At 36.0% G+C, this 25,124-nt stretch overlaps 1 protein-coding gene across 1 annotated transcript in view; it reads right to left on the bottom strand.

Annotated features, from left to right (window-relative positions):
• The window catches only part of MYO16 (myosin XVI), a 294,040-nt gene that overhangs the window by 138,528 nt on the left and 130,388 nt on the right, over positions 1–25,124 (bottom strand). Inside the window, exons 13-15 of the mRNA XM_054383685.1 lie at positions 24,941–25,046; positions 21,445–21,562; positions 13,882–14,029 (exon numbers count right to left, since the gene is read on the bottom strand). Of these exons, the coding sequence (XP_054239660.1) occupies positions 13,882–14,029; positions 21,445–21,562; positions 24,941–25,046 (372 nt within the window). The remainder of the gene's footprint in view (positions 1–13,881; positions 14,030–21,444; positions 21,563–24,940; positions 25,047–25,124) is intronic.

Here is a 25,124-nt window from a genome sequence, read left to right as displayed (position 1 = left end):
CAGGGTTCAGTTATGAAGAACTTATGGCTGCTCTCCCATGCTCAGCAAGACCTGCCTTGACTTTATGGTGCCCCAGGACCCGTTTCTATCCCAAGTGTTTTCCAGAATTGCTGAAAATGAGAATAGGATGCAGGAATGTGTGTGTTTTTCTCACATTCTTTTTCCTCTCATTAAAGTCATGGTGGATAAAAGCTCACAAATAGACTAATTCTGACATTAAATCTCCCATGGTATTTTCCATTGTCTCTCAAAAGGCAGAAAGTACCGAAGACCCATATGCTCTATAGTCAACAAACCTGAAATAAACATTACAGGTTGCACATTGAGAACTTGACTGAAGGGCTGCATCTAAGCAGGTTACTCATGTGTGGAAATTACACTGATTTTACAGAGCATAAAAGGATCTGACCTACATAAATCACATGAATTAGCAGACTTACTTCAGTACTTTCATAGTTTATATATCCAAATAGGACAAAGAAACTCCCTCTTGAGTCTTCGTGTGAAAATTCAGACTGTGCTTACAGACAGATTGGCAGTTTGTGCAGTCTAGTTCTGTAGGCAAGCTAGATTTGTATTCAAATACATTGTTTTCTAAATTCAATTAGAAGTAAAATCAAATAAAATAAACACAGAACAAAGATGATAGCAGAATTACACTTCAAAGTAGCCCTTTTTTTTCCCCTCTAAAATGCATGAGAGGCTTAAATGAAAAGATATTGGAGAAGATTATAATTGGATTTTTTAAAAAATAGGCTCCAGAATAAACTACAGAACAACAGAATTTGATAGGACGTTCTCATTTGTTCCAGCTTCAATGGAAGATCAATCTAACTCCATAGCACATATTTTATTAGATGCTTCTCCATTCCTCTTAAGTTCTATCTGATCGAACAGTCCTGTTTAAACAGGGAATTGCATATGGAAATATGGGTGTGTGTGTACATATATATATATATATATATTTTTATATATATATATATATATATATATGAGATGAAACTACAGTGGGAATGTGATAGAAATAGGGAAAGGACTGCAGGTATGAAAAAGTACAGAAACATCATTAAGAGTAAACCTGATTTCTCTAGCTGCACCTGAAACCAAAGACGTGATTATATATAAAAGCAAATGCAAAGAAATAGTCAGAAATATTAGGACAAAAAATGTTCAATACCTATCAGTAGCAGTTTTAATTCATCAGGATTTGGGACAGCCAAGTGTTAGAAAATAAAGCCCAAGCAAGCAATTATTTCAAAAGAAAACCTCAAAGAAGTCCATGTAGACTTTCTCTGTGTCACTCAAACTCAACACTACAAAATTGCAATGACATAGGACAGTCTCCAACTGTTTTCCAACAGATAGTCCCACTACATGAGTGATTTTCCTATTTGATAGTATCATTTTCATTAGTAATTTTTATTGTGAAAGGCCACAGATTCATACGGTTTTGCAAGTGATTAGCACTGTTCTTAATATTTGTAATCCTCATCATCTTGGCTGAACAAAACAGATCACAAAACTGGTGTCAGCATACCAAGGTCAAAATGTACACTGCAATTACTGTGTGTTTGATGTTAAGCTGCAACACCAGCTTGGTAAACTGATTTCTACCCAATTAATGATTCAGTCATTTGTCACAAGCCATAAATTACTCTTCTTTGTAATTATGGCTACAAATTCAGTTTGTTTGTGAAATGGCATTTCTATGTTGGGCATTGCAGTGCCCTTTTCCACAATTTCAGTCAGCAGAAAATGTTGACTAAGTTTTTCATTTCAGAGGACTTTCTTGATTTGCATCTTTCCTTGAGCAAACTTGATTTGTTCTACCAAATTTTCTCATCCGCATTGCTACTATTCAAGAAATGCTGGAACTTTAAATCAGATAAGCAGAGGCCTTATTAACAGAGACGGGTCACAGAGCAAAATCATAAAATCCTTCAGTTTGGAAAAGACTTTAAGATCATTTAAGCTAAAATTACACAATAGGATGCACAGTACTTCTTGCATGTTTCTTCCTTGAAACCCTGAACTACTCCCATTCAGTTCTCCCCACTGTGTCTTGTTTTCTGCTCCAGAGTGCTCTTTGCACAGACCTGATAAAAATAGAGATTTCCCTGATTAGATGGGCTAATATATGTGTGAAAATAATTAAGCATTCCAACCCCCTCTTTACTATTTTACATCTGTTGGCTGCCAATCAAAAGCAACTTGAAACTATTGAGATAATATTTGAAATTATTTTTGTTTACTTCTGATAGCAACCACCGAGTACATCAAGTTTCATATGATTCATATTGTACTGTACTAAACTGCAGCAATAACACTTTGTGCTGCAATTCTGAGAGATGTGTCATATATTAATTGGAGATAGACGAGAACTAGAATAAAGAAGTTTCATATATCATCTGGGTGATGAGCGAGTCAGTACAAGATATCCCTGCACTGTTTTGTCCAGCATTATATTGCATAAAACAGACTGATGGAGCTGCGGTCTTTAGGAAACATATAAAACTGAGATCTTAACATCTTCTGGTCATTAGCACTCAATTAACATGTTCAGAAGATTCATTACCAGTAGGCTTCAGACAAAACTCAGTTTTAGCAGTTATATTTTAGCTACAGAAAAATTTGTGTGCAAATTCAGTGGGAATGAAAGGAAACTATGACTGGCACTTACTTGACAAAATCAGGTTTAACATCAAAGTAGTGGTCATTTTCAGTTACAATTGACAAAAGAATTATGGAAAGAAAATTATGCTACACTTTGTGTTCACCTTGCCTGATTTTCCCAGAGAGACGTGGCTGCAGTAACTGTAAAGTTACTCCAGTGCAGTGAAAAATACAAGGTAGTTGAAGGAGCTCAGTGAAAACAGTAAGTTCAAACAATGGTGAGAGTTATCATCTCTCTTAGATGTAACATTGAAATGAGCTGGGTTCAATAACTAGGGCTTCCATGAGCCAATAACAATTTCTTTTATGACCCATTCCTGACTGGAAATTCATCTACAGTAATTTTATCAGGATGATTCTAGGAGTGACTTTTGAAATACAAATTGCAGAACTATATTATTGCTCTAGATTTAAGCAAAGCGCTTTCAGGAGCTGAATCCTCTGAATCTCCCCCCACATATGAGACAATTAGCATCCTAGTAAAGTGCAGAGGCATGTTTTGCACTTGAATTAAAAGCCAAATGAGCTCCTCTACTACTTTTGTGAGTGAATAATCATATCTATTTTTAAGCTATGGTTTCTATAGCAATTTCATCCCTTGGAGCTACATCCATTTTCAGACTGACATAAAATACTAGTGGGCTGCCTAAACTGTCAGCACTTAATTCCTTCAACAGAGGACCAAATTTAACCTCAAAATATACATAAGTTCCACAGATCTATGGAGATTTTTTTTTTCCTAACAAAAGGTTGAACTTTGTCCAGACACTTTAAGGTGTAAGATACTCATGACACATTCACAACACATTGGAAAGTTATCTGGTTTATGCTATATTTATTTTTGCACTTTATCTGTTTCAAGCAGTGTATAGCAAACTGTTGTATTGTATGTTTAATTTTCTGTTAAAACTAAGACACGTGTCTGCTCTGTCTTCAGTAACTCGATAGATCCTAGTGCTCTTAATTATAAAGTTTGTTTCTTTCTCTTGGACTAAACAGATTGGATTCTTTCCTGCCTCCTACTCTTTATCTATCATGCCACACACAGATTATTCTCCTGTTATTTTCTGGATGTGTTTCCATATAATGTTTACCCTAAAGGAAACAAGAAAGACAAAGACTCTCTCAATCAAAGAAATAGCAAACGTAGTATCATGCCAAGTCTAATGAAGTAAATGTAATTTTGTGGATTAAAACTAAACATAAACAGTAAACTAACTCAATCTATTTAAAAAAGTAAAAGTCAAAGTGGTTTCATATGATCTGATGTTGTTTCGTTTTTTTTTTTCCTGTTCTGAACTGCTTACTGGCACCAAGATAATGTGAATTACTAAAGATTATCAGATATCTGAGCTCTTTTAGGACAATGCAGAAATAGAAGCAGGAGTGCCTTGGCTCAACTGTATGTCTCTAAACATAAAATTTAGTCCTAAAAACCCACCTCCTTGGTTGATTTACACATAGTACACACCTCTGACTTGTTAGAATTAGAATGGAGAGAAAAACAGTCATTGAAAAGAGAGGTAATCTTAATGAATAATCTTTTTACCTCTGAGAGTCTGCCAATGGAGTGCTGTACATCCTTTGCCACTATTCAGTCAATATGTATGAAGAATAATATAATGAAGAGGGGATTGTTAACATTGAATGAAAGAAAATACCCAGAAGAATATGAGTTTCAGATTTACACCTTACAGCAAAGCAGAATTTCTACAGCATTTACTCCAAAAGCCAGACAAATAACAAGCCCACTTGGGACCTAAGACAAAGGCACTGAGCTAAGTCTCAGACTTATTTTATTACCTTTATTTTGTTAAATAAAAATTATTATTTGAGTTCATGTAAATCAATGATTAGTAACCATCATTGGAGCTACATTTTCTTAAAGGATCGTTTGGGAATAAAGCAGTAATGTCAAAAGCAGCTAATATTGAAACTAGGATAAATTAAACATCAAAAATCCAAAGCTTTCAAGTAGAAAAATACTGTTTTGGATATCTTCACCTCTAATTAGAATGCAAGTGTGCAGGTGTGCATGCAACTAACCCTGAATTCAGGATGAGCCGCTCGAAACAGTAACACAGTCAGTTACTGAAAACAAATATTGTGAAATGAGTGAATAACAGACGTATACCTTATGTGTGAGGTGTAGGTATCCATAAAGAGAAAAATAACCACTTAATTTGCAAAATAAAGCAGACGACATAAATTAATATTTTGGCCCTGTACTGAAAACTTAAATGTGATCCTGATTGTATCTTCTGTAGTTGTAAGGCCAACCTCCTAGTAATGTTTCTTTGCAGGACACAACCATCCACAAATATCTCACAAAAAGAGGGAATTTAAGATAGAGGAAACGTTGTCAATTTTCAGAAAGTTACTGTATAATAATAGTAACTTCAATGTTGACAATATTGTTATCTATTTCCTGAATACTAAAGTGCATAGTGATGATCTTAGGGTGGAAGTTCTAATCTACATGGTCCAGCTAACATATCTGCTCTGCTAAAAAATGACTGCAATTTTTTTCAGCTTCTGTACACTAATAGGCTGCATACAGTTCCATCTTATTTTCATTAAAATATGATTGCCTAAGACAAAAATATGAGAGACTAAGCCTAAATGCTTAGTTGAACAGAAGTGAAGTACATGAATAAGAAAAATGAGATGAATTAGACCACAATGTAACACTAAAAATTCATTATTGGATGCAAAAAACATCCAGATTTAGTTACACTTATTGTATTTTCCAATACAAAGATATATCTGAAAACACACATTGCAAAATTATACATTGCATTAGTTAGCATTTGTTCTGATTAATCAGTAGCACTAAATAGCATGAAAATGTATCCTAATACAGCACAAAATATTTTTTGTGGTGTCCAGCGTCCACAAAACTAAGTTAGTGATTTTTAGTAACAAATCATATACATCAGCCTTTTACTGGTCTTCCTTCTCAACTCCTCCTTCTTTGAAGTGTAAAGAACAAGACCAATGCTTGAAGATCAAGCTCCAAGAGATTAATGGAGCATGAATTTCAAAGAAAGAATAGGACAAGAAAAGGAGAGCTTAGAAAAATAGTATGTTAATTTTGGTTCAATTTCTGATCATTCTGTGAAGGAAAAAGAGTAAACTGGGTTGAATAATCTCATAAACGCTACGTACTGAAAAAACCCCCAACAAAACAGCATGAATAAGAAAGACAATTGAAAACTGGAGAAAGTAAGAGTACTGGGGTAAAGACTATTACCAGATGAAAAAGGGACAGTTACCAGTTGAAATAAGAGATCAGGGTAAAACACCTTAAAGAGAACAATGTTACAACGTGAAAGCATATTTTGCTGGAATAATCATATGTTACACCTGCAGTAGCCAAAGAAAAAAAAAGAATGAAAATATTCAGACACCAGTAAATATAGGATAAAGGGGATAAGAACACATCTATGCAGCAAAAGTAAACAAAACACAGAAGCAAGAGACGACAGGAGGGGGAAAAAATCAACCAACCAACCAAAAAGACAATTCTTTTTATGCTAAAATCATTCCAGGTTACATAGATACAAAACTCACTGAAGCAAGTTTAAACCTGCTCCCAAATCTCAGAGAAATATATCTGCTTCTCCTCTTTCCACTACCTTCCTAATAACTATCTGGTGTACTTTAGCTGTCAGACCGCACTGGGATCTAAGTAAATAGAATTGCCACAATTAATTGTGAATCTATAGATCTTGTCCTTAAAATAGTACTAATGGTTGTGAATCATGTTTTCACAGTAGTATTGTATGAGGATAGATAAGAAACACATTCATAGTTAAAAGCTTTTCACTAGACAGCTGAAAGACAAGTAAATCATATCAGAAAAATTTAAACTGATGGAAGCTTATCATTTTTATGTTATTTATTACCATACAGTTAAAAACAAAACTAAACAAAACTCAAATAAACAAATCCAAAGTATTTTCACTTTTACTTATGGCTTCACCTATTCATATTCGCTTATGTACTAAAACAAATTCCAGTAAAATTAACTGAGATTGAACTCCCTCAGTTTTTTAAATCAGTGTTTGAAACTGCATCTGTACATTCAGAAAGTTTTTCAAGTGTTCTTGATAAGTCATTATACCCCAATGGTCATTTGGCATCTAGGCATACTAAATATACACAGCTTATGCTATGTGTATCACTGTATTGTTTTTTAAGTGTTGATGCATTCAAAACGCAACTTTTTTGGAAAAAAGGAATGTGCTGTATAGAATCAAGTTAGGACAGGAAACTTGCACAGAAACAGAAAAACACAGATTTACTTGTTCAAACAGAACTTGAATGTCTGATTTCAATTTAAGAGACCTTTGGAAGGGAAGGCAGAACATGGAAGAAGCAGAGAAATCAAAAATAAGTTGAGTATGAATACATTTGGTATGTCTATATATGTGCATGTACTCACAAAAATTCAATGTGAATTACTTTGGGACACCTGAGATATAAGAAAGTAAGGAAAATACATGCTGCCTTTGATCATCTAATAAATAGTCTTTTTAAATTCTAATGTCTTTAAAAAGTGTATAATAAAATATTATTTCATAAGTATTTAGACTGCACCAGTAGATCCCTCAGATGTTATGCAAAATGTTTACGAATAGAAAAACAAAAACCAAACCAAATGAAAAAAATTACAACAACAAAAACAAAAGAACGAAAAATAATTCCATTTTCTTAAGATATGAAATTAAATTTGCCTTGGATACTCAAATAGCTTTTTTCTCAGAGTGTACCAGACTTACTTTTGGTAAACTAAAACTTCTTCTAGAATAATTCCAGTAAAAACTTTTTTTTTTTTTTAAATAATAATTTCTACTCAGCATTCATTACAAAAGAAATATGTTGGAGGTGATAAATTTCAGACACTGTATTTAAGAATCACCTAGAGTCATCCAGTCTTTTAAATTCTGTATCCATATCATAAAATATCAAGTGCATTACTAATTTTTCAGGGTCTTGATTCAGTCTTAGTTAGGGTTGTCAATGCTAAATGCAAGAAAATGAACATAAAGTAGTAATGAGTGGTAAGTTATCTACGTGATTCAATGCATGGTAAAAAGAGAAAGGAAAAAGTGGGTGACTAATTCAGGTTTTCACTCTTCTTCACTTACATCTTTACCAAGAGCTTAAATTCCAAAAGACCCATGGTAAAAAAAATCTTATGTACGAATCATTAGCTTAACAGTTGCCACAAGAGCTGCCATGTATTGAAAGTATTAAGTACAAGTTTACAGACAACATGCTAAAGAAAATACATGTATTGAAGAAAACATACGTATGTAGATGAGAGGAATTAATAGAGAATATTGAAGATTTAGATGTTTATTGATAACGTGGAAAAAATCCAAATATTTCTTAACTCTCATTAAAAATTGATGAAGGATCTTTAATGTTTGTTAAGATACCTTGAATGCTTTCTGCCCCCTCAATGCAATGGTCTGGATGTCTGAGCTGTGCAAGGGACCCCCTTTGTTTCAGGAGGGGCTTCTGAACTCAAGTACTGGGCCTTGGTACTGGCCTGAGCTGGGGTCATGCCTGTGCTTGGCCATGGATTCCTCTGACTGCCCAATGTGGGCCAATATCCCAGCCTAGCACTGGCCCTTTCCAGACCTCCAGGGCTGTGTCTGACCACAATGACCACCTCTGAACCTGCTGGGTGCTGCAGGGATGTGCCTGGAGGGTGAAGGCCCTGAGCAACTGTTTACCCCAGCCTTCACCACCACCCTCCCACCTCCCCTGCCTGTATAGGACGTTCTTGTTCCAGCTTCTCTCTGGGCATTATGCATAACTGCCTGAATTATGGAAACAGTACTGGAAACTCTCAAACCAAAGCAGCCCCAGAAAAACTCTTGCTAGTGGTTGAGAATTATTTCAAAAGTCTCATCCAGTGTGATTTCCCAGTCTTCACACAAGAATTAGGAAGAGGTTTCAGTCAAGAAGAATTCAGCTGCAGAGATGGTAAGCCTAATATCTCCTACCATAGCTTTTCTCTCCTCCTGTGCCCATATATCCCGCAAAGGAAGAGCGAAGTACAGCTGAGGAACCTCTGACTCTGATCTTTACCGTCCTCCTAATTTAAAATACAATGAATGACACTTTTCTGATTACCTAGAACTTTATTCTGTCAGCAGGGTTCTAAAACACAGTGGATCCTCAATAGTGAAGTTCACGGAGCACTAACATTAGACTTTATAGGGGTGAGACTAAGAATTCTGGTACAGCTAACTTATTTTAAGTTCAGCACACAAAGTCTAATGGCAGTTTGATAAAGTGATGTAATTTGGCACTTTGTATAGAAACCTATTCTAGCAGGACCATCACCCACTGGAAAAATCTGATGTAACTCCTACAGATCTAGTTATTACAGTATTTAGGTCCAACCAGTTTTGTAAAACAAGTCTAACACTTGCTCGGCATTTCCTCTAGTCATCAGACACAGATATCAGCAAAAGGTAATCTGTGAAGCAAATATATATAAAAAAAAACTTTCTTTAGGAATTTAACTTGCATCATTAGACTGCCATGACTATGGTTGCAGACGAATGCCACAGGTGTGGTAAACTGTTATTTTCAAGACTGATACTTCATTCTGATGTATTTGAAATGAGAAAATAACCCAAAAAATGGAAAAAAAAAAAAGGAAAGAAAAATGGCATTCAATGATAAGAGGAAAGAAAAGAAAGAGACAATGCACATGAACAGGTAGTGTAATCTTGGCTTTAGATTACAGCAGTTAGAAAACAAAGAGACTGCCTCCTAAGTCTGTTGAATTGGGGACAGTTGTGGTAACTGGCCACTCAGTCTGGAAGACTCTCATCTTGAGCTCTTGCATCTAAGGGAAAGGAAGAGTGGGAATGAGTATGAATGGTACTAGAATAATCACCATTTTCAACAGATTGCATTGGTGTTTCTTATAAAAGATGATGACACACAAAACAAGACATAAGACTGCACTTAGTGCCTCTGAAAATTGTCTGCTGGGATCTTTTCTATACCATTCACTTTCCTGAACTGTAATTTTTAAGACCTTTCTGAAGATCAACCTCCTAATTTAGAGTGAGGAATGATTTCCTCAATGATCAAGCAAAGAGGTTCTGACCAGTTTAGACTTCAATGACAAATTTAATCACTTCACTAAAATCACTACTTTATACATTAAATTGAAAGTTTTCTTATTGACAGTGAAGAGGGCACCTGCATAGAAAAACTGTAAAAGCAAATACAGTATTTCTGTGAACTCATCTACAGCTGTGTGAAAGAAACAGCAGATGCAGAAAGCACACACTGCAGTTCTTCTCTGGGAGGGAGAACAGTTTTACGTATCTGGCAACAGCGGTCTGACAATGCAAACACCAAATGCACTCCCTGACCACAGTCCAGCTTCTGCATCTCAACATTTTCCCAAGCTGGAAGCTGCTTATTTTTACACACACGGCTTATTTAGAAGCAGCATATTTCAACCTGCAAATGTTGGGTGACAGAGATGTGACCTTATAGGGGAGTACTAAAAAAAACATTTTTCAGAATCACCCTGCAATACTGAGAGCATTGTACCAGCTTGCCTAGACTACCAGAAGCCCTAAGAGTACAATCAATTAGCAACCTTGTTAAACTGACTATGGTGACATCAAGCTGAACAGCTGCCAAATCCACCCTGGTTTCTAAAATCATTTTCTGAAGTTAAGTAGCCTTAAGCTATACTTCTAATATAGATATACCCAAATGTAAATACATGGGTTTTAATGACAGTATGTTCGAATTTCTTACATATACATATTACATCAATACACAGAATCACAGAATAGTTGGGGTTAGAAGGGACTCCTGGAGATCATCAAGTCCAACTCCCCTGCTATAGTAGGTTCACCTAGAGTAGGTAAATAGATTCTTACATCAATTTTAATATGAAGCAAAATAATAAAAAGAGGTCTTTCCCCTTTTTTCTTTTTGAAGGTTTTCTCAAAAAATTTTCTTTTCTTGTCTTTCTGATCTCTCCTTTTATACCTTTTCTTCACCAGAGTTGAAGACCATTTAATACTGATTAATCACCATTGTCACCTCTCTTCTTTCGTTGTGTCTTTGGGTACAAAATTCATCACTAAGGTAGTACCTAGTGTAACTATGAGGCCAAACTTCATGTGCTGGAAAAGTTAGTACTACTCTAAGCATAAGCCTAAACTTCATGGGCCTGAAAAGCAATGCTTACTGTAATGGACTGTATCTGCACTCCAGAAACAAATAAATATTTTAAAAATCAAGAGCAAATTAAGAATATAACATAAATCTCTAATCTCTCTGTATTACACATTATCAAGATAAAGTTTCACAGTTCTTTTGAAACACATCAAATTAATAGAGATTTTTGAAATTTCAATCAAAGTTCTGTTGATAAAAATCAGCTTCTGAATGTAACCAACACATGGGAGTAGTTGTTGTCAATCAAAATGCCTCGACTTGCCCTTTTGAGACTCTCCATTACTGACATGCTTCCCCAGCTCAGTCTTGAAAAACAATCTTACCTTACAGGAATTGCTTCTCTCTTTAACTCACGATGATCCACATGCAGGTATGGTGGAAGATGTATTCATTTGAATCCCTCTCTACATAGATTTAGATGGTTTGCTGCTTTAAAATCCTAGTTTTATATAGCTTCAATAGAAAGCAGCCAGCTACTTGTCTTCGGACAATGCCCTAGTAGTCATACTTGCAAGAACATACATTTATGTTTCTCAGCTCAAGCTTCCTCTTAGGATGGCACCAAACACCACAGAATTACAACCTAAGAACTCCTTCTACACATTGGGGTGAAACCCCAGCCTTACTGAAACTCTCAGTGACTCCAAAGGGGAGGGATTTCCCCTTTTAGTTACATTAACTCTTTATCCAGGACTAGATACTGCTTAATACACGAACTACCTCTTATCTTTTACATCATCAAGTCTAACAATAATCACCATTGACAATACTAATTTGACTCTTTAGCATACTTTTATTTAACATGAGAATAAATAATCGATGCTATGTCTAATTTCTCATATTGCAATGGCTTAAGCAAACAACAACAAAAAATAACAGGGATATCTTGTAATTTTAACGTTTGTTATTTACTAAAATTGTTCAATCTTCTACATAAAGGTGCAATATTAAACCATAAAAAGAAAAATTATCAAAAACCCCAATTGGGCATGCACCTCCTATGCTTTCAAAAGGGATGTTATCTAATTAATTTTACTATTAAAGATTACACTTGCTTAAAGAAAACACGACAAATTCACGTATTGATGTTACCAGAATGATATGATTTCATCAAAATTTGGCTAAGCCAGAAATCATGAATTTATAATAGCAGCCAAATCCTGCCTTCCTGATTCATGTATGAGTTTGATGTAATAGAAATTTGACTCCAGTTTATCAGCCAAGAAAAATCACTGAACTACTCACTCAGGAGGTTAGGGTCAGAAATACTTGGCCCAAGCTCTCAATAATGCAAGATAAAATCTACTGCGTGTAGCCAAAGCAAAATTTTATTGATTAAAGCAGCTTTATGCAAATATTCAACAATAAATTTCTTCTAAAGCTCTGGCACTGCAATGTTCAGGCATCTATTTAGAAATGCTGGTTTGTTCTTTTTGGATAGTTATCAGATATCAGATAAGGCTTTGTTCATGTGAACCTAATTATTCAGGATTTTGCTAAGTTCTTTCTTGTTGGAGCTTCTTGCAAAGTGATTTCAGACTATTTCATTTTCTGAACAACCTGAGTGATTCCAAACAACTTTTGCTAGAAGAGGAATAAATTAATGATTAGGAACTCAGAATTCTTTTGGTATTGAAAGCCTTCAAAGGATTTAGAATACAAAATTTAACTCTTTCCCCTCTCACTTTAAAGTGGGCTGTTTTTAGTAAAGCAACTTAGCCTCAGGTTTCTTCAGAGCTAGTGCATTAAATATTCTTTACAGCAGCTGAAGTCCTATCACCTTAAAACATTACCAAACAACAGTAGTCTGAAGATCTGTTTAAGAAAAAAATCAGCTATCTTTCTACTTACAGGCCTCTAATCTGGAACTACTATTTTATTCAAATACTAGCCAGAATGCAAGATAGAAAAGTTGAGGGAAAAAAATCTCTCAAAAACTCAAAATACTCATTTTACACAATTTCAATTATTATTGGTATTTTTACAGTTACTTACTATACTCATTATTAATTTTGCCAATTTAAGAGAAGATCATTAATGCCTAATAGGAAGCTGAATGGGCTTCTCTCATTTCAGGCATAATTCTTAGGAAAGACTGAAGAAAGGCAGGCAAATTATCTAAATCAGGAATATATTTTCATTCCAAAAGAATTTGAATGAATAAATTTTGAGATACTCCAAAAATGTCCTGAAAACCTGAAAACTTCCACTTACATTAAACATCTTGATTTCATTTAGCCTCAGACACACTATATTTAGGTGTTTATATATAGCTCTTTATATTTTAAGCTCTTACTATCAAAGGGGATGTCATCAACAGAGTTTTGGAAGACCCAAATGTGGTTCAGTTCACTTTGAAGCACACATCTACATGTAGCTCTATAGAGACCTGAGTAGGGTCTTCATTTCTTTTGATTGCAAATGGGAACTAAGACATGTGAAGACATGCACAAAGACCTCATTTTAGGTGTTGGAATCTATCCTTATCTAAGTAGTCAAAATTTTGTTTGTGTTTTTCCTAATAATATGAACTAAACGTCAAAATGAAAATAGAAATATCAGTCACATATCATGATATTTCATAAAAGCAGACAAATTCCCTATGAAAATTCTTATTTTAATAAAACAGTTGTCCCAAATACAAAGTGTTTCACCAGCCAGGGGGACAGGGAAGTGTGGAAACAACAGACTTACTCCAATCAACAGAAGATGGGAAAATGTCTAAGAAGTTTCCTTCCTTTGTCTCTTTTAAGGCAATAATCCTAATGGATACAGTACTCTGATCTTGTTAAGAGAGTGTATATGGACTCCAGAATTAAATCCCCAAGAACAGATCCTTAATAATAAATAATTTCAGAGCCCAATGAAAAGTTAGGACACAAATGTTAACTTTTGGAGGAAGGACCTCAACAGCAAAGAGACACTAAAATATGAAAAGTATTAATACTAAATATAAAGCTGTTTTCCTACCTGTGTGCAGACAAATTACTGAGGTACAAGGTGTATTTTTCTTCAGCAGATAGCCCATCCATCATCAAGTAAAAAACGTGAAAATTGCTCTGGTTGAGAGGCTGCACAATGACACGAGACTTCTCCAACATGTATGTACAAATCCTAGCTGATTGAGAAACAAACAAATAAATTCATCATTATACTGATCGCTCTAAACTTACATGTTTTAAACCATTCACCATTGCAACAGTGAATAAAAAATGTTTCTTATAAAATGGTCTGAGGTAAGCATAAAAAATAAATTACCATTCATTCTACCATGGTTTTCTATAGAAATCACATATAAAGCCTAATTTCATTAAAGTTAGTGGAATAAATGTCTTACTGTCTTATATTTACATTTACTCACATAATTTTAAGGATAGTGATTTGATTTGTACTCTGTTTTACTTATCTGAGGAACCAGTTGCCATATTTTACAAGATCTGCTCTAAGGTAGGAAGGCTTTGCAGAGGGAACTGGACAGGCTGGATTAATGAACCAAGGCTAATTTTATGAGATTCAACAAGGCCAAGTGCTGGGGCAGGCCTGCACTTCAGTCACAACAACCCCATGCAACAGTACAGTCCTGGGGGAGGGTAGCTGGAAAGAGAAAGAACTGGCGGTGTTGATTGACAGGCAGCTGAACATGAGCATCAGACTTGGGAGAGTTAGATAATTGTTGGACTCCATGATCTTAAAAGTCTTTTGCAACAGAAACAATTCTATGATTCCAACCTTCTAAGATCTATGAATACCCTGTATCCCTTTTTTTTCCTCTCTTAATAGACAGAAAGGACTATGATGAGCTGGCCAAATGAGAGGCCGCACAAATCAGCACATCTGGGAAGAAGGTGAAGGAGGATGAACCTGACCAATATTTGCCTACAGAAATGCTGATCATACCTCAGACCTGCTAAGTTTCTGAAAGAGGTAAAACACAGAAGCAAAGGAAATATTGGATCGTCAGATCTATTGATGTGCTTCACTAGATCATAGGTATTTCAGAGATGTATGTAAAGAAACAGAGGGAGATTCACCATTTGGGACAGATTACTCTTCAGCCCTTCACTGAGTATACACCACCGTGCCATTCCAGATGCAGTAGGCTAGAGAGAACAAGGGAACACCTAACCGTAGATGCAATCTGTGAAAATGTAGATAGAGGTCAGGGGCCTAGCTGTGAGAAGGGACCTGATTCCAGTTCCCACTTACCCCACTGTTTTATCTCATCATTGCTTAAATACTACCTGTGGTGCAAAGACCAGAAGCATGCCCCTCTCACAGCTGAGGCATCCCCACCACTAGGATGCAGCATGTTCTGCTGCAGCTTTATCTGTGCAATATGGGGGAGCTTTCACATGGTCTTAGCAAGCATCATTATCCTGGAAAAGTGTTTCATTTAGAAGAGAAGATGCACTTCTCAGCAATGGAGGAGCTCTGTTTTTTAAATCCTGTTAGCAGAGGAGGATATAAAACCACAGTTTCCATAGTCTGGATGACAACCAACTCATTTTAGACTCCTTTTATGAACTGGATGTAGTTCTTGAACAATCGATGATAAAAAATACTGGTACTTGCATACTGAAGCACTGTAATTATGTTCTCTAAACAGACAGGCTTTTTGAGCCACACATTTGAGGGTTTTCATTTTTTGAAGCATACTAAAATTAAGCATAAAATACCACAGAGCTACTTAGTTCAGTCAAATCTGCTGCATTCCCAAGCATATGAAGATGCACAGCTTTGGATGCCTGAGCGACCTGAAGTTTGAAGGCAGAGTGGGAGTTTAAAAACTTCTAAAGATGCAGACAGTTGAAAGAGTATTTTCAGAATCAGTATGGGATTCAAAGGTATTACCCTATTCAATGCTGAGCAAAACTATGCAGCTTAGATCTTGGCATGTGAAAGCATGTATCAGAGGCACCATAGTTGCATTAGCCTAATGACTGGGCTAGAAGCCAGAATGTCCTGCCACAATACAGCTGCTAATATCCATGGGAACTCATTCAGAGCTAGCTTGGTTATATCTATACTGACTGTATTTATCTATCTTTTGGAAACCTCTAAGTTTCTGTCTATGCCACTACATTAGGCATAGCAAACTTGAAATTACTTGAAGTTGTGTGTATGAGGGAACACAGCCTTTGAGAATTCTGCTGGAGATAGCACAGAGTGGAGGGAAACAGAATTGGTGAATCTTGAACATAATGTTTGGAGAAAGGTCTCAGCAGTTAAGTCCTGAGTAACTATGCACAGTCTCACAAAATGCTACTCTGCACAGGCCAAACCATCTCAGATATTCCAGCTAAGCAATATGGAAAGTCAGTGGTACACTACCCAGGGGCATCTTCCACCTTTTATTTAACAGCACAAGCATGGCCTGTCATATGCTGGCAACCAAAACCATGCCTGGGATTCTAGCTATGGAAGACATAGTAGGACTGAGAGAGAAGACTTGTACAACTGACAGGCTGAGAGAGTTGGGATTGCTCAGTTTGGAGAACAGAAGGCTCTGAGGAGACCTTATTGTGGCCTTCCAGTATCTGAAGGGGGCCTACAAGAAAGCTGGTGAGGGACTTTTTAGGATGTCGGGTAGTGACAGGACTAGGGGAAAGGATCCAAGCTAGAGGAGGAGAGATTTAGATCAGATGATGTCAGGAAGTTCTTAACCATGAGGGTGATGAGACACTGGAATAGGTTGCCCAGGGAGGTGGTGGAAGCTCCAGGCTGGATGTGGCTCTGGGCAACCTGAACTAGTGGAAAGTGTCCCTGCCCATGGTAGGGGGTGGGAACTAGATGATCCTGGGGATCCCTTCCAACCCTGATAATTCTGTGATTCTGTGACTTGTTGAAGCAAGGAGACATGATCTACAAAATGCAGAAGTGAACTCCTGCTATTAGAGAACCTATATTATGAGAAACTCTGTATTAGCCATACAGCCCTCAGTTGCTATACTACAGAGAAAAGAACTGTGCTGGAAGTAAAAGGGCAGACTCGGGAAATCATTAAACTAGTAACAGGACATGTTTCTGGCTCCAGTAACTTTTCAGCATGCTACAAATTGAAGCAATGCAATCTTAACCTATCATGGCAGGACGAGCCAGACATACACTTTCATCAGAATCAATCATTACCTGGCTGCTGTTCCTACAGGGTAAAACAGAATAGATGAACCTGAAGGACAATGTCTGTGTTTTATTGTGCTTGCAATTTATTTCTCAGTGAAACTAACCCTATTCTCAGTTAGTTTGAAAAGAAGCAATTACTAATCTTTAATCACTTCTTTCGTGTGCAATAATCTTCACTGAGGCTTTTATAACTATTATTCAGGTGTTTTTAACATTCATTGATTAATAAAAGCAAGGAAAATGTTACTGTATGTCATCTATTTGATTAATTAACACATTTAACTTTAATGACAGGCAACAGTACTTATGTAGATAACAAATTAATTCAGCCCTTTTAAGGCACTTCAAGTCACCCACTTTAATAAGGGTAAATACAGTTCATCTTAATGGAGCTAAAGTAACTCATAAAGAAAACTATCACAGTAACATACTTTTCTACAAAGTGAAATTATATGTTTGGTAATCTATGTGTGAAATAAAAGGGAAAAATAACAGAGTTCCAGAGAAAATCTCCCATTTATGGACAATGTTAGCTGTGCTTATGGGCACAAGGAAATTCATATTTCCTTTAACAGACCACTTGATCTGCTGAGCAGCTATGAAGTCATCAGCAGGACTTTGTATTGAAAATCTGGCCAGTGAAATCTTTCTTCCAGCTATGCACGCTTTGAAAGTTGAGAGCTGAAGCAGAGTATAAAAATGTATCATGGAGCTTAGCTGGCTGTGGTCTTTCTTATACCAAAAAAGGATTTTTATGTCTGAATTTTTTTATTTGATAAAAAACGTTTGTAGTACACATAGAGGCAAACATGCATCCTGCTTCTTTTTATAAATCAAATTAGATCTTTCCATTTCAGAGTGACTTAAAAAATACATCAAGCCTTGCTTTTCAAAAAGCAAAGACTGGGAAAAGCAAGCCTGAGAAAAACAATGCAGGAAAATTGGGAGAATATATTTCTGAGACTTGATTTTCTCTTCTTAATCTTCTTTTTTTAGTAATTTGAGGAACTGATAGAAGTCTTACCTCTCATCTTAGGAATTCTGTCAATTTACCTGAAAGACTAGTTACTCTCTCTCTCTCTCCCCCTTTCCAAATAAGAATAAAATGCAGCAATTTTACTTCTGGAAATAAATCAATATCAGACTTTTACTACTATGCAGTGGGTATGAATCATCATTTTTTGGCAAAAGATCAGTCTTTGAGTTCTGTTAGGTATGAATTTATCTTAGAGTCTTAATGAAATCACTGTCCTGTAATTTATTATGTATTTGTTCAAGACTTTTACTAGCACCCACTGCCTTATCGTATCTGCTCACAAAGAACAATGACTTACTGTGGGTTATACCTTCTTCACTTGTTTGACTGGACTAAAGCAATGAAAGGTCCTGACCAGAGATCTACTTGTCAGAGCATAACCTTCAACCTCACAGCACCCCTCAGCAGGAACAAGAGTCAGAGAAGACATATAAAACCTCTGTGCAAATTTTTATTGGCTTTGAGTAGAACCACACTCAAGAGCTCCATCCTCATTTTCAAAACTTCATTGAAAAGATACAGTTTATGAGAAAGACTGAATCAAGCCTGTTGATGAAAATTGTTGCCATTGTTTCTGTTCTTGAGGAATACTGGACTTCATGATGTAAGAATAAGACTAATGTGACAGAAGTTATGGTATTTCCAAGGTCTAAGCATAAAAGAACTCCATCATAAATAAAAAAAAAAAAAAAAAAACAAAAAACCTGTCACAAACTTCACTGACATTCACTCAAAATACATGGACTGCTACCTTTTGCTTTCCCTCTATAACAAAAACACACACCTGGCCCCAGTGCCCCTTCCTTCAAACATTTTTCCAGATCCACCTTTAAGATCTGTCTGCTCAGGAGTTTAACAACCTCAAAAGCCTTTGATGAACAAAGCCTAGTGTCACTTGGATTTTTATTTACAAGCCAGACACATTTAGTCTAGTCTGCCTCAATGAGTTAAAAAGTCATGCCTCAGTAGAACCAGGTATTCTGGATATTTGCATTTTTATTCATGTTTAAACACTGCAAGACAGTAAAAACTGCTACAAACAATCTTGCAAATAGATAGCCAAAGACAACATTTCTCATTTATGGTGAAATATATCTGTGAAAATTTCACTCAGAAGTGATGTTTAGCAATGGCCTAGAAAAGGCAACATCTACAATGCAAATTGAACAGCATGAACAACTGCAACTTGCAAAAAAATATAGAAAACACTTTTACTGCAGTACTGGGGCTTTTCGCTCTTGACTGTAAATTACAGATCTTTTGTCTACCTTAGATGTGGTAAGAGTGATTGATTTAATTCCTAAATATTTAGGGCAGAGAAGTAATTTCCGTATACTTGTTAATGGACTTGACTGCCCCTGAACTTTCTCATTTTATGCCTATGGTTTGAAAGTGACAAAAACATAGCACTAGTACTAGAAAACTGGCATGAGAGATTGGCTGACTTATGCCACATTTATATCATTCACAGATGAGTGTTGTGAATTAAAGTGGCAAGTCCAGGTAAAGCTGCTTGAAAATTCAAGTCCCTACAGTCTCAAGGCATTGCAAAATTGTGAGAATACATGGCCTCGAGGCCTTGAGGCTTTCATTCCTCATCTGAGGAAGTGGATGACACAACCTTAAGTCACAAGTAGTTAGAAGATGAAGCCACTTATGCTTTTGAAGTACTCAAACAGTGAAAAACAGTGATGAACAACACAGAAAATCCACAGAAAAACTCACATTCTGGTTTTAGAGCAGAATAAAATGGCACACATGAATCAATGAAGGGAAAACAAACTATTTAGTAGCAAATATTATCTGTTCTCTGCACTGAGTGAAGCTGGGGAGAGGGGGAAAATGAATAGCATTGAATTTGTATACACAAGGCCACCCAAGACTACCTCAGACAACTTCAAGTCTACCATCATAATGCTCATATTCTTGACTTTTTAAAATCAGGATCATTTTCATCTGTTTGCTTTTTGTACTTTGTGTGTATAACAAAAAAAAAAGTGTGTACACAGTGTAATTGTGATAACTAAATATACTTAAATATACACAATATGGATGATTTATGTAATGTCAGTTTTAGGGATTCCTTTTTACAAGCCAAATTGAACCTTATTTTTACAAATTCAGATGCTGTTTAGTCCATTCTAGTGTTTACATCACTTTCTTTATATTCCTTCCACAGCATTTCATAAATCACAGAATCACAGAATCAACCAGGTTGGATGCTGTTCAGTGTTACGTTTTCTTTACAAACATCCTATGCTTATTGTAAAACAAACCAGCAAAAAAAAAAAAAAAAAAAGAGTTACAGTAATTTTCTAAGCAGTTACATATTCACTGAAGAAACTGTCACATTTTACAGATTACCGTGAACTCTCAAACGAATTGTAATTCCCACTATGAGCTATTTCTAAAGAATATTTGTAGGAAACACTTCTGAAATTATAAACATTTGAAATTATTTAAAAATGAGTAGGTTTGGGAAAGCTTATCCAGTATAATCTAATTTGCTTGCATAAAATTGTGTCTCACCACAGCTTTTCCATGCAGTAAGATCAGTGCAAGTAGCAAGCTTTTTGTGTACAGTTATTTCTGCACACACCTTCTCATTTTAGCATACTTTATAATGACCCTTTATAATGCACACCAGAAATGGAATCTCTCCCTTACTGCCTCCAAAGATCAGAGTTTTCAGAATCAAACTGACTGAAGTTTTACCCACCCCCGTCCCCCCTTTTTTTTTTCCACTTATGAATACCTGCTGGGGATTAGCAGACTTCCACTTTGAAGGCAGGTATAAATTCGACACTATATCACCTCTTATGACAATAAACATTAGTGTGATTCCTAGTTTCTTTAGAAGAAGCTCAAAGCTGTAATAAATTTCTTCTAATTTCAGTATTACAGACTATATTAGATTTTATTTGTCCTAAACAGATTTTATCACTTTTTTAATGGATATATACAATACTCAATACTGTATTCAATAAAAATGCAAAAAAAAATAACCTCTTTGCTCTTTTATTTCACAGTAAAGCGATACACAGCTGTCACAGTTTGTTAATCTTGGGCAGAAAGGGAAATGTGGTTTCCTGGAAAAGGTAAGAGGAATCAATGGTGGTAATCTTTTTTTCTTCCCTTGTCTTTCGCTGCCACCTAGTGGCTACACAGAACGAGGCTCTCCCTATTCACACTACTCTGACAAGCTGTGAATTCATGCTACTGAACATATTTCTCTGACACTCTCTAAAAGCCTCTTGCCTCTTTCACATACTTTAAGGATATTGATGCCCAAATCTGTGTATAGCACAATAGGATCCCTGATCTACTAGCCTGTGGGTGATATGAAAAAAACAAATGGATGAAATGATACATACCTGCAACTAATGTTTTTTTCTTCTCACAAAACTGTAGCTCAAAATATTTTATAAAACAGCTAGAAAAATCATTCAAAGGTGTCTTAGCATGTCCAAAGGCCTCCAAGATACAGTTTACCTGCAAGAAAAAGGTATGGATGTAGTAAGAGAGGAAATAAACAGGAAGATATTTCATTAAACATTAGTGAGGTTGGTTTGTGATCAATAACTAGGGGGGAAAGAAAAGAAAGAAGAGTGTTCTTCAGCTTGGAATTTAGCAAATTCCTTGAAAATTTCTTTTTTAAAACAGAAATTAAAATAAGATAGTCCTAAAGAAAAAAAAAAGCTGCTGTCAAATAATGAAAGTTGCCAAAGAAAGGGGGATGACAATGGTTCACATATGAGTTGTGTCCTTATTGGTACTTTGGATAGAAGTAGCTGGAGCCATATGCCCAGAACTGGCATATGACTTAGCAAAAACATTGGCATCTTTGAAGGCAGCTATGCTTGTACTGTTACAGTTGGTCGATACTAATAACCAACCAAAAGAATTTATAAGCTTTATATAATGCCAGAAATGGCATAAATTATTTCAAATAGAATTACTTCAGCATTATACTAGTGAAAACCTCTCATTAATGCATTCCCATGTTACATCTTTATGGTCACAAGAATTAAAGAGCATTTGCAAAAAACAAAACCACATTAAATACGCCATCTTTATTCTATGGTTTTGCTGTATTTAGCTTTTTTGTGTATAATTAGTTTCTTCCATTCCATGCTGGAAGATTCCCTTCAGTATTTCCCTCTTTTGCATCCTAGGAAATTGATTGCAGTGTTTCGCTTAATCTGGATAACCTATTGGGGGGGGTGGGGAGGGAGTGGGGAAAGAGGGCTGTGAAGCAGCACAGATTACCTGTGGTTCCAATCACAAAGACAGAAGCTTTAAAAAACAAGCCCTTCAGGATTACTAATTAAAACCAGCTATTTGTGCAGTAGGTGGCAGCAGAAAACTAGCCAGCCTAGTTTTGGTTCTACTTTAGATGTGCTGCTTAGGATGTCTTTCCTCATTGGGCTAATTCAGCACTTGGTTTAACCCATGGAGCTTTATTAACTTTAATGTCGCTATGCATAACTGCAGTAGGAATGAATCCAAGCCATAGTGTTCATTAAAGCACTTTAAAAGGCAACTAAACCAGAATCTCCACTCAATTCCTCACTAGTGGGATCTGCTTTCCTGTCAGGTGTCCCATCTAAGTCAGAAGGGATCTTTCTGTAACAAAAGAGGTAACTCATTTTTCTCATTGTGTGATGACCCTCTTCTGCCTGCACTAAGACTCACTGACACATATGGCTGCTTAAACTAAACAAGACTAGAAGCAAGTCTCTAACCTCTTCTTTTGCAGAATAGGGTGGATACACTGTTGTGAATGGCCCCTGGCACATGCTGTACTCTGAACTGTGGCCAGAGGAACTGCTGGGGATTTGAACTATGTCAGGGAGCAGGATAACAACTGCACGTTAGCGATTCAGTTTACCACCTGGATGTAAAGTAGGTTAAATAAGCCTACAAACGTAACTAATGTTTAGATGGAGAAAATTAGGCATGATCAACTCCCTCCCACACTATTTCTTCTTAACTTTGGATAACATTTCACTTGCACTGGACCATAATGGCTGTCCCTAGGAATTTTCCTGTGGTCAGAAGATAAGTTGTAGCAGAGACAATACTACTTCCCACACCTCCTGACTTCTACTGCTGCCATATTTGTATTCAAACCATGGATTTCAGCTGCTTATTCACAAAGTTATTTATTTACTTAGTTCTTCTATACATACTTAATCTAAAGTTCAGGGAAAAAAAGGACTTGGAAGGATCTGACCTAAATTTTGCGGTTCTAATTGAGTAATATCTATGGCTTGATAATTCAAAACTGTAAGTAAATCTGTGCAGGTAGCAAATAAAAAAAATACAGTAGAAACAGATATCACATGTTGATCTGGTTCCCAGGTTTAAAAGAAAGTAAAACTGTACTGTCCCTGTATGACAGAATTATTGCAACGCTAGATTTTAAAATTTAAGTGAAAAAATAGCAAGGGGATTGTTAATATTGTGATATGAAACTTCAGTTCAATGCGGTGGTTTAGGAACAACACCAATGAGTCAGATAACACTGTGAAAAATCCTTTAACACAGCGATTGTATGAGTACACAAAGTAAAGCTACAGCTTTCCAGTTGTAGTGTTTTCAGTGTTATCAGGCTTTTAAAATATCTTTAAAAAACAGAAATGTAACACAATTTCCTGACATCTACCCAAAATCCATAGGACTTTTATTATCAACTGGATGTACAAATTATGTACAAAACGTGTATCTGTAGCCTTTCCCACATCCCAGTAACCCCGATTTGTAGGCTATCTGTTTGTGTTGCTATACTTCTGACACTATTTTTTCAACTTTCTGGACTGAATCATGCATAATTCAGGAAAACCGTGTTTTAAATGATGATTAAAAAAATAACAACAATAAAAAGCAATGAAAAAACAATGCAATGAAAGATTCTAGAGTTCTATTGGGTATCATGCATACAGCAAATAAAAACTGAAAAAAAATCCAGTATCTTGAGCTGACTTGACTGTAAGTGCTGTGGTGGAATGTTACCAGAGCAGATGAAAAAGTCTAAACATTTTTTTTTTTTTTTTAAGTGTGAAACTCAGAACTGAGCTATGACAATGCAGGCTGTGCTAAAACATTCTGCGTACATCTCTCTCTGAACTGAGATCTCTGATGAGAAGTTTCATTGGGAAAGGCAACTTAAAAAAAAAAAGGAATTAGCAATCTAGAGTTCAGTATAGTTTAAAATGTCTGTATGAACCTTTACAGTAGTGCCACAGCTGCAACAATGGAACACAAGTTCAGCTGGACAAAAACGTTACATTTACAAGGTACTATCAAAGAGACAAATTCATGTGATAGGAAGGTTCTCATCATTTCCTGATAATGCTCTGGGCAGAATTTGATTCTGCTGTGGGAACTAAATATGACTGAGAAAATATTGAGAGCTCTTGCCTGTTTCATAAATGTATTTAGTATACAAATACTGGGCCATGTAACTTTGTTCAGTTTTCAGTTTCACTGCAACTTTCCAGTTTCTGTCTTACCTACTACCACTTCAGATGCCTCAGCACTTCTTAAACTGTCTACAGAAGCACCACCACAACCATACAGATAAATTTATGTACTTACTGGAACACTGCTTTCCAAAGTCATCAAAACACACAGAAACAAAACTGCCCTTTGCTTTTCACATATCTTTCACCACATCAATGTGAGCTTAATCATGTTCCCAGTCAGGTCAGTTTGGGGAAAGAATCTCCTTTGATTTCAATCGTGAAAACAAACCATTTATGAACTTCTGCAGAGCAGGTACCTTTTTCCTTACAGTTTAAATGTCTTTGCCTATCCAAAAGTCCAGATTATTGCTTTGTTCTACTCAGTCATCAGAATGTTACTTACATGTTTTATCTTTGCATCAAAGGTATTTCTGCTTGAGCTGGCTCTGCAAGTGAGGTGCTTCACTATCTGTTTGCAGGCTTCAGTCTTCCCAGAACCACTTTCTCCACTGCAACATGACAGGCAAAGAGGAAGGAATCATTATTTTCACATATGGTAGGTTATTTATAGTCTCTGGTAAATCTGT

Source organism: Indicator indicator, chromosome 1 (genome assembly GCF_027791375.1).
Source record: "Indicator indicator isolate 239-I01 chromosome 1, UM_Iind_1.1, whole genome shotgun sequence".
Taxonomy (NCBI): domain Eukaryota; kingdom Metazoa; phylum Chordata; class Aves; order Piciformes; family Indicatoridae; genus Indicator; species Indicator indicator.
The sequence above is the reverse complement of the archived record's forward strand: the minus strand, read 5'-3'. Positions and strand labels throughout refer to the sequence as shown.